The sequence below is a fragment of the Bos indicus x Bos taurus genome, unplaced genomic scaffold (genome assembly GCF_003369695.1).
Source record: "Bos indicus x Bos taurus breed Angus x Brahman F1 hybrid unplaced genomic scaffold, Bos_hybrid_MaternalHap_v2.0 tig00003203_arrow_arrow_obj, whole genome shotgun sequence".
In the NCBI taxonomy this organism is placed as follows: Eukaryota; Metazoa; Chordata; class Mammalia; order Artiodactyla; family Bovidae; genus Bos; species Bos indicus x Bos taurus.
This window is the reverse complement of record NW_020867623.1, coordinates 23,661-41,038: the sequence shown is the minus strand read 5'-3', so window position 1 is coordinate 41,038 and position 17,378 is coordinate 23,661. Positions and strand designations below refer to the sequence as shown.

Here is a 17,378-nt window from a genome sequence, read left to right as displayed (position 1 = left end):
GGATATAATACCCGGCCACACCTCCCCTCTCAGGGAAAGGGACTGGGTGAACCCACTCTGGCTCTCTGAGGTCACCCCACTTACACACCAGCAATGGAGACCTCACCTCTCAGAGAGAAGCGCTGATGACCTGGGGAGGTGGTCTTTGTGACTCATGCCCAGGCAGAGTCTTCAGGCTCCTCCTCTCCACCCTGAGCACCCTGGGCAGGCAGAGACCTGTCCTCCCCACCCACAGTACCCGTGGAGGTGCACACAGGGGCCAGGGGTGCTGGGAGCTCTCCGGCTGTTCTGTTCTAATTAGGGGTGACCGGCAAGTGCTCCACAGCCTGGTACTTGTTTCTCTGAGAGGAAGAGATACTCCTCAGTTCTCACAGGACAGTCCATGGAATTTTCCAGGCCAGAATGCTGGAGTGGGTAGCCTTTATGCTGGAGTGGGTAGCTTATGCTGGAGTGGGTAGCCTTTTCCTTGTCCAGGGGATCTTCCCAACCCCAAGATCGAACCCAGGTCTCCCTCATTGCAGGCAGATTCCTTACCAGCTGAGCTATCAGGGAAGCCCTTCTCAAAGGACAGAGGTTTTCATATCTCAAAATCCTAAAACCCTAAAAGCCTCACTCTGGACTGGCGTCACCCTGCTTTCTCCCACTGGTGCTGCCAGGAGTACCTGGGAGACGCCGCTCGTGTTGTGGGTGGAAAGACCACACTGCTTGGGATCATGGATGATCCATGGGGCATTCTGTGCACCTGAGGGATTAAAAGAGGGCTGGAGATCAAAAAGGAAACATGTTTGTGTTTTAGAAAACTCCTGGGCTGAGTTTAGATCTTCCACCATCTAAAATATAAAGAACAACAAGCAGTATAGATTGATCACAACATGGGAAGTTGCTTCATAAAATCAATTATTTAACTAACTAGCACTGCTACTAGTACTAGCAGTACTGCCACACAGATGAGCCCCTACATTTAGGTCCTCTACTCCCCGCTTCTCTGCCATGACCACCCAGAGACCACCCTCCTGAAAGGGCGCAGGGCTCTTCCAGTTCCACCTTATGCAGCCCCAGGCCTGGCCTTCCTGGACCCCCAGTAGGAAGTATTACTGGGGCTGGAAAACTTTGAAATCAACACTCCCAGCACCACAGTAGAAATGATTCTCTCTCAGGAAGAACCCCAGATCCTGCAGCCTCTCCCTCTATGTCTGCTTCTCCCATGAGCAGCCACAGCCAAGATCCAGGACTCAGAATGGGATCCATCCAAGGCTTAGTGACCTCACCCAAAGAGCTACAGCCCAGGACAGCAAGAAAAACCAGCAGCTCAATTCAAATCCAGCCACATGGGCTATGCTTCGAGACCCACTTGACTTTAAGGCTCTTTAGCATCTGGTACCAAAGAGAAACTAGAGAACCAGGGACAGCAGAGAAAGACCTGCTCCTGATATGATCCAACATTAAACCCAGAGGCCACTCATCCAACCAGGCACCTGGCATGAGCCACAGGCAGACACCGAGGCCCCAGGGTCTCCAGACAAGCAGAATTCATGAGAGCTCTGCTGTGTGAAGTCAGGAAATCCTGCACAAACAGGCCACACCAGCTCGCCACCTGTGTATTTCAGAGACTTACTGTGACTATGTGGAAATACCATCACTGGGACAGCTGCACATGGGAGAAAGAAGGGCTGGGGCAGCCTGACGGGCTCCTGCTCCCTCTCCCAACCCCTGCCCTTCACAAGGCACTGCAGTACCTAAGTGGTCAGTGTCCTCTCAAAGGTGGCACTCTGCCCCAAATACCTGTCCCACCCTCTGGCACAGTGCCCAATCCTCTTCTGACATCAGTGAGAACTCCATCCCCCAGGACCACTCAGTCACCTGGGAGCTGACAGATTCTCTGTCTCTCCAGTTGTTTGGGGTGGACTTCACCTGCCCAGCTGCCCACTGCCCACAGTGCCCTTCAGTACAACACAGCCTTTAAACAAGAGCCACACCGCCCTCCTGTAAACCACCTGGCCCACCCACCTCACCCCCAACACGATGGACTGAGGACAGCTAATACCTTCTCCACCTAAAACACCCCTTTTTCAGCAACTACATCTTCCATCCCTCCTGCCCTCACACACTCACAGGCTGCCCGTGTCCCTAAGGCAGCACTAAGGACCACGGAGAGCACGAGCCCCCCCAGGGAGGTCTGCAGGAGACCCCCAGCAGGCTCAGCCAGAACAGGGTGGCTGACGGCACTGTGTCCCCAGGTGGATTGTCCTCTAGGGGATCTTGACCCAGGATCTTCAGGGTCATGGAGGTCACTGACATCACAGCTTTCTGCCTCTGGTTTGCCGTGCACATTCCCTCCTACACCCTCTGCCAATGCCAGGATACCAGGATCCTCCTTCAACCAGGAATCTGCTCCCACAACCAGGGAAAGAAAGCAGCGTGGAGGGTGCACAGAATTCACGGTGAAGCTGGAGCTCCTCCCCACAGGGCCTTTGCTCACACTGCCAGCCCACAGGGAAGGGGGCAGCCTGGGGAAAGGTGTGCTCTTAGGAGTTCTGGGAAGCTATGGTCCAGATGCAGGGCCTGGTTTCTGTTCTCCTGGAAGAGGAGAGGCGATGTTATCTTCTTAGAAAAGCATTTATCAGATGTGACCTGGTCAAGGTAACAATTTTTACCTTGTTAAACTATAACAAAGCGCCATAAAAGGTACTTTATTCTGGGCTTGGGTCCAAATTACCTTCCTCTAAATCAAGGGCACATATTGCCTGAGGCTGTTGGAATCTTCTTTTGGTCAAAGATCAGTCAGCGTATATACTGAACACCAGGAACTTTCTACCATAATATAAAATGTCTTTTATTTCAAGGCCATCCTTCCACAACACTCTAACCAGTTAAAAGAAGAATAGTAACCCTTGGAGTCCAGTCCTTGCCCATTCTAAAGATGAATACAACTTCTGAGGTCTATCATGTTTCCATGAGGGTTTATCCTCAGACCTTAGACCACTGGCCTCTCTCCCCACGGTCCCGTCCACCTCAGTACTGAGACACATACACCAAAAAGCAACGCACAGTATGAAAATCTTTTACCTCAAGAAATGTAAACATTCCCCAAATTAAATAGGATTTCCAGTAACACTTTACGATTGCTTTCATTAATGAAGGCTCATGTGAGTCTTTCTGGGCTCTCTTCATTTCCTGATCCCAGTGCCTGCGATGAGAAACAGAGGGCAGTGAAGAACAGCGTGTCCACCAAAGGGGAAAGGGGGCGGGGCGGAGTGGTAGACAAGCCTGCCCTGCAGGGTGCTCTGCGGCTGCGCAATAGATGCTGGCTACCTGCTCACAGGGCTCCTGAAAGATGAGCAGTGCAGACTCTGAAGCATCAGAGAGACAGGCCTTGAGGCAAAAGTTCCAGATTCTGGAAACAAGTTCCTGCCAAGCTTTGCTGGACTCACAGCTCATGAGCAGCTCAGGCGGGCAGACTCTCTCCTCCAGGGACACCACCTCCGGGGACAGAGCTCGGCCTCCAGGGCCGTGGCTGTGGGCTCCCTCCACGCCCACAGATGCACAGGGAACACGGGCCCCCAAAGTGGGCTAAGCCTGGGGTCAACCTGAGGGGCTGAGCGTGCAGTGTCAGGAGAGGAGTCTCAGAAGAACCCAGAGGAAGGCAAAGCCTCCCCCAAACACAGCCCCACGTGGAAATTCTCACTCTTTCTCCCCTTGCCCCTGATGTCTGTGCTCACCCTTGCAGCTCTTCTCCAAGGCCCTGGGAGCGATCTTCCGGAAGCACCGAGTACATGTCATCTGGTTCTAATTTCCGTTTGTGACCAATTTTAAACAAGGGGTTTAGCCACCTGTTAAACATTAAAAGGAGAGTGACATATATCCAAATTACACATCTCTAATTAGAAACCTACATTCATGGACATTGTTTAAAAAAAAAAGTCTACATTTTAAATATATAAAGGTATGGGGAAAAGTAGATATATGCTCACAAACACACATACATTTTAAGTATAGGAAAGTCATGCTGGCTTATATATTACATAATTAAAGCAGCCTCTTTGTGGCCTACTGAATATACATTGTACATCTGCTTTATTAAGAAAAAAATATGTTTAGAAATAAAATAAAAATAAAGTAACAGTGGTTCAGGCATGCAGAATAGAGCTGAATGGCCATTGTGGGTAAGGCTGCAGATATGTTCCTGTATTACTGAGGACTTAAATCTTCTGAAATGTATCAGATTGAAGGATACCTACATACGCTAGTGGTAAAGAATCCGTCTGCTAAAGCAGGAGATGTAAGAGATGCTGGTTCGATCCCCAGGTTGGGAAGGTTCCCTGGAGAAGGAAATAGCAACCCACTTCAGTGTTCAAACCTGGAAAATCCCATGGACAGGGGAGCCTGGTGGGCTACAGTCCATGGGGTTGCAGTCGGACATGACTGAAGTGTCTTAGCACCAGTCATATTCAAAGCAGTTGCAAATTGAGGTCTCAAGATCTCCTCAGATCAGTCGTCAACACAGAGGAGTTTTTACAGGCAGTTATCTTATGGACACAACACCCTGAGTCTAACAGGCTCTGGACCCGGAACTACTTATAATCCTGTCAGACTCCCCTCAGCCAGAACACTCATGTGAGCCTCTTTCTGAACCCAAACCTCTGAAGACAACCTCAAGATAAGTAATAGGTTCCCAACTAAAATGCAGTTGATTCTTCTTATGTTCCTCCTCTGTATCACTCTCTGGGAAATTCATTTATTTTTAAAAGTAACATTCAAACATCCAAAAGGGCTGGAATTTTACTAATTATTGGATCTGTCACCATCAGCCTCAGTCGGGGAATAAATATAGCCCACCAGACTTTCAGGGAACTTCAGCTGACAATATCACCAAACTATGGTTTAATTCCACCATGCCCAGGCTTCTGCCCAGGGACATCAAGGTTGCCCCCATTGCCACCACACCCCTGCAAAGACGTATGTGTTCATCAAATCCCTGTTTTCAGGGGGTCCAACCAACCGTTCACTATGAGCCCTCCACCTACAGGCATGGCCGACTCTAGATAGTTACCATGCTTAAGGGCTCTGGGGACAGGATCATACCAAACATGGAGGGCCTGGCCATGAGCAAGTACCCTGGATGGGAGGGCGCCACCATGAGCCTAAACAAGACTCAATAAAATTCAAAGACCATGTGTGTACCCCTGAGGGATGTTTGTTCCTCGAGGACCCTGTAGCAAGGGCCACCCATGGTGGGCCATCAACTGTCTCCAAGAAAACTACCAGGGGACACTGGGCTATATGTGGTTTACACCCAGATCAAGGTTACATTCAGATTTTAATTACACTCGCACAACCTGTGAATCAAAGGGGGGCATTCATCTAGTCAGGAGGGGAGCTGGACTGGTAATAGCAGTTGTCACTCTTGTAGGATCCCTGGTGAGCCTAGCATGAGAAAGAATTTATAATAACCTAAGTATAAAAAAAAGAAATTAAAAAAGTCAGAGACTGGCCTAGGTAAGTAGAGAACCCAGTTCTAACCTTAGAATGACAAAATCTTCACTAGACCCTCTGGCCCACATAACACTTGACCACTGCAAAGCTTTTGACTACCTGCTGGCTAATCAAGGGGGAATTTGTGCCCCAACCATTTCCTGTTGTTTTTATGTTAACACTTGTGGTCAGATAGAAAAGAGCACATCCCAATTGTCAGAGAAAACTGCTTGCAGACAAAGACAAATATCATATGATATCACTTATACAGGGAATCTTAAAAAGCAGTAGAAATGAACTTATCTACCAAAGAGAAATAATAGAGTTACAGATGTAGAAAATGAACTTATGGTTACCAGGGGGAGAGGGAGGAAGGGACAAATTGGGATACAGGGATTGACATACAAAAACTACTGTATATGTATCCAACTCTTTGCAACCTCATGAACTGCAGCCCGCCAGGCTCCTCTGCCCATGGGGATTCTCCAGGCGAGAATACCTGAGTGGGTTGCCATGCCCTCCTCCAGTGGATCTTCTCAACCCAGGGATCTAACACAGGTCTCCTGCACTGCAGGCAGATTCTTTACAGTCTGAGCCACCAGGGAAGTATATATAAAATAGATAACTAATAAGAACCTACTGTATAGCAGAGGGAACTCTACTCAATAGTCTGTAATAGCCTTTATCATTTTTAATGAAAAGAACCTTTTAAAAATAGTGGATATATGTCTATTGATTTACTTTTCTGTACTCCTGAAACTAACACAACACTGTAAATCAACTGTACTCCAGTACAACTTTTTCTTTAATAGAGAGAAGGTCACTTGGCCATATACTCAAAACAAGAAGGGCCTGGCTGAACAAATTTGTGACAGGAACAAAAGAAGTTTCCCCAGCTTCCCTGGGCTTCTAAGGCCATTCTTAGAACCCCTTACAGTTATTCTCCTTTTCTGGCTCTTTGGCCCATGATTCTTCAATTGTCTCATTAGTTTTATCTCTTAGAAAACTGAGACAACCAAGTGGCAGATGGTCTTTACCCAAGGCTATGAGCAACTGGGACTCTAGCCTGGTGACAATCAGATTCATTTTGGTGGAATCAGGAGAAATCCGCTCCTCTAACCCAAAGTGAAAACAACACCCAGTTGCGGATGTGACTGGTGATGGAAATAAAGTTCGATGCTGTAAGAACAATATTGCATAGGAACATGGAATGTTAGGTCCATGAATCAAGGTAAATTGGAATTGGTCGAACAGGCAATGCCAAGAATGAACATCAATATTTTAGGAATCAGTGAACTAAAATGGGGTGCAATGGGCGAATTTAACTCAGATGACCATTATATCTACCACTGTAGGCAAGAATCCCTTAGAAGAAATGGAGTAGCCATCATAGTCAACAAAAGAGTTCAAAATGCAGTACTTGGGTGCAATCTCAAAAACGACAAAATGCTCTCTGTTCATTTCCAAGGCAAACTATTCAATATCACGGTAATCCAAGTCTATGCCCCAACCAGTAATGCCAAAGAAGCTGAAGTTGAAGGGTTCTAAGAAGACCTACAAGACCTTCTAGAACTAACACCCCAAAAAAGATATCCTTTTCATCATGGGGACTGAAATGCAAAACTAGGAAGTCAAGAGATACCTGGAATAACAGGCAAATTTGACCTTGGAGTACAAAATGAAGCAGGGCAAAGGCAAACAGTTTTGCCAAGAGAACATACTAGTCATAGCAAACACCTTCTTCCAACAAAACAAGAAATGACTACACATGAATATCATCAGATGGTCAATACCAAAATCAGACTGATTATATTCTTTGCAGCTGACGATGGAGACCCTCTATACAGTCAGCAAAAACAAGACCGGGAGCTGACTGTTCAGATCATGAACTCCTTAGTGAAAAATTCAGCCTTAAATTGAAGAAAGTAGGGAAAGCCACTAGACCATTCAGATATGACCTAAATCAAATCCCTTCTGATTATAGAGTGGAAGTGACAATAGATTCAAGGGATTATATCTGATAAACAGAGTGCCTAAAGGACTACGGACAGAGATTAGTGACATTGTACAGGAGGCAGTGATCAAGACCATCCCCAAGAAAAAGAAATGCAAAAAGGCAAAATGGTTGTCTGAGGAGGCCTTACAAATAGCTGAGAAAAGAAGACAAGAGAAAGGCAAAGGAGAAAAGCAAAGATATACCCATCTGAATGCAGACTTGCAAAGAATAGCAAGGAGAGATATGAAAGCCTTCCTAGTGATCAAGGCAAAGAAATAAGGAAAATATTAAAATGGGAAAGACTAGAGATCTCTTCAAGAAAATTAGTGAAACCAAGGGAAATTTTCATGCAAAGATGGACACAATAAAGGACAGAAATGGTATGAATGTAACAGAAGATATTAAGAAGAGGTGGAAAGAATACACAGAAGAACTATACAAAAAAGATCTTCATGACCCAGATAACAATGGTGGTGTGATCACGGACAACAGCCAGACATCCTGGAATGCGAAGGCAAATAAGCCCTTGGGAAGCATCACTACGAACAAAGGTAGTGGAGGTGATGGAATTCTAGTTGAGGTATTTCAAATTCTAAAAGATGATGCTTTTAAATTGCTACATTCAATATGCCAGCAAATTTGGAAAACTCAGCAGTGGCCACAGGACTGGAAAAGTTCAGTTTTCATCAATCCCAAAGAAAGGCAATGTCAAAGAATTTTCAAAGTACTGCACAATTGCATTCATCTCACACTCTAGCAAAGTAATGCTCAAAATTATCCAAAAGTACATGAACCATGAACTTCCAGATGTTAAAGCTGGATTTAGAAAAGGCAGAGGAACCAGAATCAAATTGCCAACATCTGTTGGATCACAGAAAAAGCCAGAGAATTACAGAAAAACGTCTACATCTGATTTATTGACTATTGCTAAGCCTTTGACTGTGTGGATCACAACAAACTGTGGAAAATTCCTCAAGAGACAGGAATACCAGACAACTTGACCTGCCTCCTGAGAAATCTGTATGCAGGTCAAGAAGCAACAGTTAAAACTGGACATGGAAAAAGAGACTGGTTCCAAATTGGGAGAGGAGTATGGAAAGGTTGTAGAGTTCCAGAAAAAAACATCTATTTCTGCTTTATTGACTATACCAAAGCCTTTGACTGTGTGAATCACAATAAATTGTGGAAAATTCTTCAAGATGGGAATACCAGACCACTTGACCTGCTTCTTGAAAAACCTGTATGCAGTTCAGAAAGCAACAGTTAGAACTGGACATGGAACAACAGACTGGTTCCAAATAGGAAAAGGAATACTTCAAGGCTGTATGTTGTCATCCTGCTTATTTAACTTATATGCAGACCACATCATGAGAAAGCCTGGGGTGGATGAAGCACAAGCTAGAATCAAGATTGCCGGGAGAAATTTCAGTAACCTCAGATAGGCAGATGACACCACCCTTGTGGCAGAAAGTGAAGAAGAACTAAAGAGCATCTTGATTAAAGTGAAAGAGGAGAGTGAAAGAGTTGGTTTAAAGTTCAACATTCAGAAAACGAAGATCATGGCATCCGGTCCCATCACTTCATGACAAATTGATGGGGAAACAGTGGAAACAGTGGCTGACTTTATTTTTTTTTTTTTTTTTTGGCTCCAAAATCACTTCAGATGGTAATTGTTACAATGAAGTTATGACTAACCTAAACAGCATATTAAAAAGCAGAGACATCACTTTGTCAACAAAGGTCCATCTAGTCAAGACTATTGTTTTTCCAGTAGTTATGTATGGATGTGAGAGTTGGACTATAAAGAAAGCTGAGCGCAGAAAAATTGATGCTTTTGAACTGTGGTATTGGAGAAGACTCTTGAGAGTCCCTCGGACTGTAAGAAGATCCAACAGGTCCATCCTAAAGGAAATCAGTCCTGGGTGTTCATTGGAAGGACTGATGTTGAAGCTGAAACTCCAATATTTTGGTCACCTGATACAAAAGGCTGACTCATCTGAAAAGACCCTGATGTTGGGAAAGATTGAAGGCAGGAGGAGAAGGGGATGACAGAGGATGAGATGGTTAGATGGCATCACCAACTCAATGGACATGAGTTTGGGTAAACTCTGGGAGTTGGTGATGGACAGGGCAGCCTGGTGTGCTGCAGTTCATGGGGTCGCAAAGAGTCGGACACGACTGAGCGACTGAACTGACTGACTGAACTGATGGCAGAAATAAAAGATCTAAAGAGCCTCTCAATGATGGTGAAAGAGGAGAGTGAAAAAAGCTGGCATAAAACTTAACATTCAAAAGATAAAGATCATGCATCTGGTCCCATCACTTCATGGCAAATAGATGGGGAAACATGGAAACAGTGACAGACTTTATTTTGGAGGCTCCAAAATGACTGCAGATGGTGACTGCAGCCATGAATTAAAAGGTGCTTGATCCTTGGAAGAAAAGTTATGACCATCCTAGACAGCATATTAAAAAGCAGACATTACTCTGCTGAAAAAGGTCTGTCTAGTCAAAGCTATGGCTTTTCCAGTAGTCATGAATGGATGTGAGGTTTGGACTATAAAGAAAACTGAGCACCGAAGAATTGATGCTTTTGAACTGTGGTGTTGGAGAAGACTCTTGAGAGTCCCTTGGACTGCAAGGAGATCCAACCAGTCAATCCTAAAGAAAATCTTTCCTGAATATTCAATGGAAGGACTGATGCTGAGATTTGGCCACCTGATGCGAAGAACTGACTAATTGGATAAGACCCTGATCTTGGGAACGATTGAAGGCGGAAGGAGAAGGGGACGACAGAGGATGAGATGGTTGGACGGCATCACCAACTCAATGGGCATGAGTTTGAGCAAGCTCCAGGAGTTCATGATGGACAAGGAAACCTGGCATGCTGTAGTCCATGGGATCGCAAAGAGTCAGACACTTTGAGCGACTGAAATGAACTGAACTGAACCCAATATGTGACAATGCCTACACTTAGCAGGTAGCAAGATCAGAAGATGAACCTTTGCCCCTTCAGAGTCATTCAGTAATAAGGAACAGGAAAAAGGAAAGGCTGATGCTCCAGAAATATATCCTTGCCCTTCCCTCGAATGGAAACCAACTGCTCTTGTCTGAGTTTCAGGCTCAATCATAAAAGGAAAGAAAAAAATAAGAACTGATTAGAACTAGGTAGGACCCAAATGGCAGAAGACCTAACATCTAGTAGACACAGAGCCTCATTATGCACCCACTGTAATATATAAGCATGATAAATGACACACCCATCAGGACCACTACAGTTCACAATGGCTATGACAACAAAGCAAAGAGCTCATACAAGGACTGAAAGGAGTGCTACCTTAACTTCAGGTCCAAATCATACCGCATTATTGGGTAAGCCATGAATATTCCTCCCTCTCTTAACCTGATTCCCTTCCTTTTATTTCAACCCTCCTATATACCTAGTTGGGCTGAGAGGTTGACTTGCAAACTAAGTCTCCATTTCTCATTCTTTGGTCACTGAGCAAAGCTTGTGCTTTACCAGTCTCACCATCAGTTTATTTAGTTCTTGGGGGAATCTGAGTGGAAAAAGAACCTCCCCATCATCATAAGGGGTCTCAGTCTGAGCCGGGACCCTGGAACAAGTCCAGGTAACCAATTCCATGAAAAGCACAGCAGTTACATACACAAGAAACACAGACCCCAGAACCAGACTTCCTGGTTTGAGATCCCACTCCACTGCTTACTAGCTGTGTGATGGTAAGCAACTTACTCAACCTCTATGCTTCAGAGTCTTCAAGCATGAAATAAGAAGTAATAGCTTGCCTTCCTCCCCAGCAGAAAAACTGGAAATGAGTGCCAATGAAAACAGAAGTCTTCACCTTCCATTTCTATGCACATACATTTTCAAAGTCAACAAACAGAATGTGCTTTGAGAGTTTCTTGCCCTACTTGATGTTAAGGAGACATTTGTATACTTTGCTATTATTTATGGTAACCACACACAAATTCCTTCTTCTAGGCCCCTCTTTCCTAAAGGGCGATCAAATAGCCAAGGGATATAGCTACATGCACTGAATACACCACCATCAAAACAAGCATAGGAGCTGCCATCCCCCTGGGGATCCCCTAGGCTGTCCAATAAAAGAAGTATCAGAATTTGTGGAAAAGATAAATGGGTTATCTTTAAGACCTAATAATCACCCAAGTGTGATTAAAATCCAAAGGTTCAGGCCTGCATATCCGTAGTCCCAGCTATTAGATGAAGACTTCAATTAAGAGCTTTAGCTCTCTGCAGTGCTTTTCATCTCTGTGTTTCCTCCCAGCTCATGGACCTGTCAGTGGTTTCAGGACCAAAGGACTCCCGGGCAGGACCACCTGCATCAAGACCATGCACTGCTTCTCTGAAGGATAGAGATCTGGATAAGACCCCACAGGTTTCAGGGACCCCATCCCCAGGGTTTGGCTCTCAAATGTAGAAATGGAGATACTCACAATACGGCAAGAGGCTGTGGTCAAATACACACTCTACTCCTGGCCGTGTATCCCAGGCAAAAGCAACACATGTTCCAGAATAGTGTCCCCATTCATTTCATAAAAAACAACAGTGTTTTGTACACACATGAAATTGGCCAAAACTAGGTACCAGGACATACAGGACCACACAGGGAGTGAAGGAGGGACAGAAAGAAAGACATGGTCATAGACAGGGGAGAGAGATGGAGCCCAGGGCAGTTGGAACTCAGATGTTCACCTAAGGAACATGGGAAAAGGTGGGGACATTATTGGAAGATGGCAAAGATGCAGGGCACTAAATAGATAAAGAAAATTTTTTACAAGCTGCTTGCTTGTAAAACTCCCAGGGGGGAGTTGCAGCTTATTTCAGAACTGACAGCGAATTCCTGAATGGTTCTGAGCCCACTGGATAAGGTGGAGAGTAGGGAGCCCAGTCCCTTCTCCCGCTGGGCAGTGACTCCCTCCTTGCCTTCTGCTCCTGCTGCATCAGCTCTCAGGCTCTGCAGCTGGCTAGGCGGAGAGCAGCAAAGCAGGGAGACTCAGTTCCCCTGACACCAGGTTCCTTGGTACCCCTCCCAACCCCACCCCTCCCAACCTCCCAACCCCACCGGCCCCAGGCACCCAGGCACGCTCCCTCGCCTTGTCCCTTGGTCCCCAACAGAAGCCGACAGTGTCAGGCTTGCCCCGCAGTGGAATGTCACAGCTCAGACAGGGCTCTCACCAGACAAACAGGCGCGAGCAGAAGTTCGCCTTCTGCACTGGGCTGGTCTTCACATCCGCGGACACAGGCAGCATCTTGCCGGCCAAGGTGGACACAGACCAGGGTCTCCCTGCTCAGGTGGCCGTGGGGCTCCTGCTGCTCCTGGAGGCGCCAGCGGGGATCCTGGAGACTGGCCGCCTCACAGGTCCACTGGGCTGGAGCCTGAGAACACCTGCTTCTGAGGGTGGAGTGCCCTTTGTGCACCAGGTCTGCCTGCCAAGACTGAGCAGCCTCCAGGGTCCACCTCTGAGGCACCTGCTCTGTGCAGGTGCTGCCACAGGCATAGGATAGAGACAGTGCACCACGTGTGGGACTGTAGGACCAAAAGACAGCCAGGTAGATGCTTCCAGAAGCCTCAGGCAGGTGGGAGGCAAAGTTATCAACTCTTTGATAAAGGCAGCAGGCTGACTGCGGGCACAACCAGCCCAGCTCCCAGAAACGCACCTGGCTGCAAACTGCGGAAGTTCCTGCTCTGAGCCCAGGCACTCAACCAGAAGGTGGAGACAGGAGGCTCCGGCCCCACCCATCTCTGCTGCTCAGAGGCTCCCCATGGGCTGCAGAGGAAACCTGGAGAAAGCTAGCAGAAGGAGATAGAAGCCTCCTCTCTGGGCCCTCTGCCCTCATCAAAACCAAACAAGGGCACTGTGGGAAGTTCTCCAACTGTAATGAAGCAGAACCCAGTGGGGCCTTCCTGGGATAGATCCTACCCCCACCCCATGCCCTCTGCCTGTCTGTTGTTTGTAGAAAATCTTCAGTCTCCCAGGCCTCATCTGAATCACAAAAGACTGGCTCAAGAATTAATGGCTGGAAAAATGTGAACACGTAATAATAAAAACACACACACACACACACACACAAACCTTTATCAATAGACTAGCCATACGGCAGTCACAAAATCTTTAGTTCTTCCCAGAAGGCTACAAATAATATGTTTGGTGCACATTCCCGAGTTGTTTCGCAGATGCTAAAAAGTCCACCAGGTGGAAGAAGTTAACTGCATGATGACCATGATAAACTGGAACCTAAGGATTTATGATGATAACCTCTGTTGCATTACCGTGCTCCTCAACATCAAGCAGAGAATAGTGTGTGAGTTAAATCAAGTACTCTCCACTCTCTCCCCTAGTCTGTCTTTAAAAACCTCCCCTGAAATCCACTGGGGAGTTCCAGCCTTCTGAGCACGAGCATCCTTACTCCTTGCTTGGCCCTTGCAATAAACCTGTCTCTGCTCAGAACGCCAACATTTCAGTTCATATCACCTCAGTGTACATTGGGCACAAGGCCTTGGTTTGGCCAATACAAACCAGACACCAAACATTTGATGATGGCCAACAACAGGGTTTAGGACAGATTATGTTTTTAGAGCTATAAGACTTAAACAATTGTAACAGAAGATTAGAAGACTTCAAATGATTTGAAACATGAATTCATTGGAGATTGCCACAACATGTGAGGTGTCTTGCATCTCACAGGTTACATTGTGGGGGGACCTCTGTGAGCTTTTTGCTGTCTTCTTTGAAGAGGAATTTGGGACAGAAAGATTGCCTTATGATTTCTTTCATCATGAGCTCAGGGCCTGCCTAGTGGAGTAATTGGCAATATGTTATAGAATACAGGTTATGTGCACTTGTGGGAAACTTAATTCACTTTTAACTCCCACAATGCCCTATTCAAGAAGGTATTATCTCTATTTTACAGATGAGAAAGATGAGGCTCAAGGACAGCATTCTCCAAGATCTTTGAATCAGTAAATGATGAATTTTGATTTGGATTCAAGTCCAAGTCCAGCATGACTGTCTCACTGTTGGATGGTCAGTGTGTGAAAAGTGTCTGGAATATGCTATCTGAATGAATAAATGCTGTAGGGCTGAGAATAAAATCTTGGGCTCCCACTCATAAGTGATAAGTTATTTGTGTGGCCATCTTACCAGCTCAGCAGCTTCTCTTCCTTTCATTCTAAATGAAGAAAGATCAAAGTTTGTGGTGCTTATAATAAGATCACCTCAATATTCTTTGATAATTTCCCATGTACCTTGGTTAAAATGGTGTTATTAATGACTTTTAGCTTCAGTTATGCAAGATGAATATGTCCTGCAGAACTAGTGTGCAGCAATTTGGTTACAGTTGACAGTACAGTACTGTGTCCTTTTCATTTGCTGAGAGTAGAGTTTGGGAGTTCTCAACATACAAGAGAGAAAAAATTAAATGATTAAAATGTGAAGTGATAGATATATTGATTGGCTTGGTATGATGAGCATTTCACAATGTATATGTATGTCAAGTCATCAAGTTGTACATCTAAATAAATACAATTTTTGATCATCAATTAGACCTCAATAAAGCTGAAGGGGAAATTCATTTTAAAGAAACCCTTAATGTATTCAAATATTTTTTTATAACTCAAACATATAAAAATGGCAAACTGTTGATAATTTTGTATTGATGGGCATGCTGTTGGTTTATTATACTTTTTTTTTGATATCTCATGCATATTTGAAGTTTTCTATTGAAAAAAGGAAGACAAAGCTGAAAATTGTCAACTTCCAATTACCCATCTTTCTGGTGTTAACTCTTTCTCAGATAATGCCATCAAACAACCTAAATAATCACTCCTCACTTGATTTCCAGTTCTCTTGGAAATTCTCTACATTTCTCCATCCCTATAAATGTTCAGCTACTACCTCTACTTCAAAGAAGAATAAATTGCTTGCTGAAGTTGGAAGTCTACTGACTTCTCTTGTCACACTTCCCCAGACTGTTCTCTCTGGTCCTCACAACTGTCTCAAGACCATAATTAGTGTCTCCAAACTGTCAAATACACTCAGTCCCTACAGATTCTTCTGTATTTTTTTTTAATTAAGATTTTTTGAAACTTCTTAGCATTCTTTTCTGAACATACACCACTATGATATTTAGAAGAAATGTTCAAATCCAATGTTACACTGTTCAGAGGACTGGCTCTGGAGCCAAGGGACCAGAGCTCTAGATGCTTCACTCATCCTGCTTCCAACAGGGTTACTGTCAGCCTCAGAATTTGTGAAAGTATTTTGTAAAAGCTAAAACAAATACAAATAAAACTCTGTTTTGAAATGACTATACTACTAAGTGCAATCAACAGATTCAATGCAATCCCGATCAAATTACCAATGGCACTTTTCACAGAACTAGAACAAAAAAATTCGCAATTCATATGGAGACATAAGAGACCCTGAATATCCAAAACAGTCTTCAGAAAGAAGAATGGAGCTGGAGGAATCAACCTTCCTGACTTCAGACTAAACTGTAAAGCTACAGTAATCAAGGCAGTATGGTACTGGCACAAAAACAGAAATATAGAACAATGGAACAAGATAGAGAACCCAGAGAGGAACCCACCCACCTATGGGTACCTAATTTTTGACAAAGGAAGCAAGAATGTGCAATGGGGCAAAGACAGCCACTTCAGTAAGTGGTGCTGGAAAAACTGGACAGCTACATGCAAAAGAATGAAATTAGAACACTACCTCAAACCATACACAAAGATAAACTCAAAGTGGATTACAGACCTAAATGTAAGACCAGAAACTATTAAACTCTTAGAGGAGAACATAGGCAGAACACTAGATGACATAAATCAAAGCAAGATCTCCTACCCACCTCCTAGAATAATGGAAATAAAAACAAAAGTAAACAAGCACTGCCTAATTAAACTTAAAAGCTTCTGCACAGCAAAGGAAACTACAAACAAAGTGAAAAGACAATCCTCAGAATGGGAGAAAATAATAGCAAAGGAAACAACTGATAAAGAATTCATTTCTAAAATATACAAGCAGCTCATACAACTCAATACCAGAAAAGCAAACAACCTAATCAAAAAGTGGGAAAGGGACCTGACGAGACATTTCTCCAAAGAAGACATACAGATGGGTAACAGGCACACGAAAAGATGCTCAACATCACTCATTATTGGACAAATGCAAATCAAAACTACAAGAAGTTACCACCTCACACCAGAGTGCCCATCATCAAAAAGCCTAGAAACAATGGATGCTGGAGAGGGTATGGAGAGAGGGGAACATTCTTGTAATGTAAACTGATACAGTCACTATGGAAGACAGTATGGAGACTCCTTAAAAAGCCAGGCATAAAACCACATATGACCCAGCAATCACACCCCTAGGCATATACCCAGAGGAAATAAAAACTGAAAAAGACACACGTGCCCAAATGTTCATTGCAGCACTGTTTACAACAGCGAGAACATGCAGGCAACCTGGATGTCCATCGACATATAAATGGATAGAGAAGCTGCGGCACACATACATACAATGGACTAATGCTGCTGCTGCTGCTAAGGTGCTTCAATCGTGTCCGACTCTGTGCAACCCCATAGGCGACAGCCCACCAGGCTCCCCCATCCTTGGGATTCTCCAGGCAAGAACACTGGAGTGGGTTGCCATTTCCTTCTCCAGTACTCAGCCATGAAAAGGAACAGATTTGAATATGTTCTAATGAGGTGGACGAAACTAGAGCCTATTACGCAGAGTGAAGTAAGTCAGAAAGAGGAATATAAATATTGTATACTGACACATATATATGGAATCTGAAGAGATGGCACTGATGAATTTATTTTCAGTGCAACAATGGAGAAACACACATAAAGAACAGACCTATGGA

At 44.7% G+C, this 17,378-nt stretch overlaps 1 protein-coding gene across 1 annotated transcript; it reads right to left on the bottom strand.

Moving 5' to 3' along the window:
• Nucleotides 1-662: 662 nt before the first annotated feature.
• Nucleotides 663-13,140, bottom strand: LOC113888931 (multidrug resistance-associated protein 4-like; the record flags this gene model as incomplete). The annotated part of the gene is made up of 5 exons (XM_027535874.1): nt 12,684-13,140; nt 3,720-3,830; nt 3,067-3,187; nt 2,113-2,176; nt 663-742 (listed from the first exon to the last, which is right to left on the bottom strand). Coding segments are annotated over exons 1-5 (450 nt in total), but the record flags the coding sequence as incomplete, so codon positions are not given.
• Between the last annotated feature and the right edge of the window lie 4,238 nt (nt 13,141-17,378).